At 68.9% G+C, this 1,068-nt stretch overlaps 1 protein-coding gene across 1 annotated transcript in view; it reads right to left on the reverse strand.

The window, feature by feature from the left end:
• Positions 1-740, reverse strand: part of H696_04072 (TKL/LISK/LISK-DD1 protein kinase) — a gene marked incomplete at its 3' end in the record, with an annotated part of 3,481 nt that extends 2,741 nt beyond the window's left edge. Inside the window, exon 1 of the mRNA XM_009497952.1 lies at positions 47-740. Coding sequence (XP_009496227.1) covers positions 47-619 — 573 coding nt within the window. The 5' untranslated portion in view covers positions 620-740. The remainder of the gene's footprint in view (positions 1-46) is intronic.
• Positions 741-1,068: the final 328 nt, after the last annotated feature.

The raw sequence follows: 1,068 nt of genomic DNA on the forward strand, positions 1-1,068 counted from the left end.
CCGGCGACCGGGTGCTGACGGGCCTGGAAGCAGCATGCCGGCGTACCTTGGCCACGCCGAGGGCGATCTCCAGGCGGATTCGCCAAGGGAGGTCCCGGCGCTGGACCACATACGAGAGATTGGCGCTGCCAGCCTTCGGCCGGCGCGAGGGGGGGGACAGGTCCTTGAAGGAGGGGTCCCCGGGGCGGGGGTCCGCGGCGCCGGGCCCCACAAACTCGGTCACCACACACAGGCGCCCGTGGCGGTCCCGGGCGCTGCCCATGAATTGCACGATGTTCGGATGCCGGGCGGCCGTGAGGATGGAAATCTCGCGGGCCCAGTAGCGCTCGAGCTCCTCATTCGAGAGCACCACCTCATCGGAGCCGCCCTTCAGCGGAACGGTGATCTCCTCGGAGTCGCTGCCGCTGTCGGAGAAGTTGTCGAAGGGATCCTCCTCGGAGGAATCCTCGCCGCCACTGCCGCCGTCGGCCGTCTGGAGCATGGATCGCGGCGGGGGGTTCAGGCATTTGATGGCCACCGGCGTGCCGAAGAGCTCGCCGGCGAAAACGCCGCCGAAGTTCCCGCGACCGATACATCGACCGAACTCGAGGTCCTCGTAGCGAAGGCTAAGCGAGTCCATGGCGCACGAGAGGGAGAGGGGGCGCGGCGGGGGGGCAGAGGCGTGTCGCGCTGGAGGGGTTTCAGGAGGGCGCGGCGGGCGAGGAAAGGCAGGGCAGGGAGGGGAGGGAGGGGGAGAGAGAGGGGGAGAGAGAGGGGGAGAGAGAGGGAGAGAGAGAGAGAGAGAGAGAGAGAAGGAAGGAGGAGGAGAAAGGGGGTATCTTTGCCTGGGGCCATGGGGCTGTGAAATCCCGGAGAAAAATCTGTGTCTATCTGGGATGCTTACTACCTGGGCGGGCTCTGGGGACAGGCGATCTGTCCGGGCCCGGGGCGAGAACGCTGGCAGCTGCTGCGCCCGACGGCCCGGCCCCAAGCGGGAGTTGCGTCCGGCCGCCCCGTCCTCCTTCGCACGACGCACCCGCGGCCGCAGGACAAGAGCAACTCCGGGTTGGGGCGACGGCGGGGGGGGGG

Source organism: Fonticula alba (genome assembly GCF_000388065.1).
Source record: "Fonticula alba strain ATCC 38817 unplaced genomic scaffold supercont2.6, whole genome shotgun sequence".
Taxonomy (NCBI): Eukaryota; order Rotosphaerida; family Fonticulaceae; genus Fonticula; species Fonticula alba.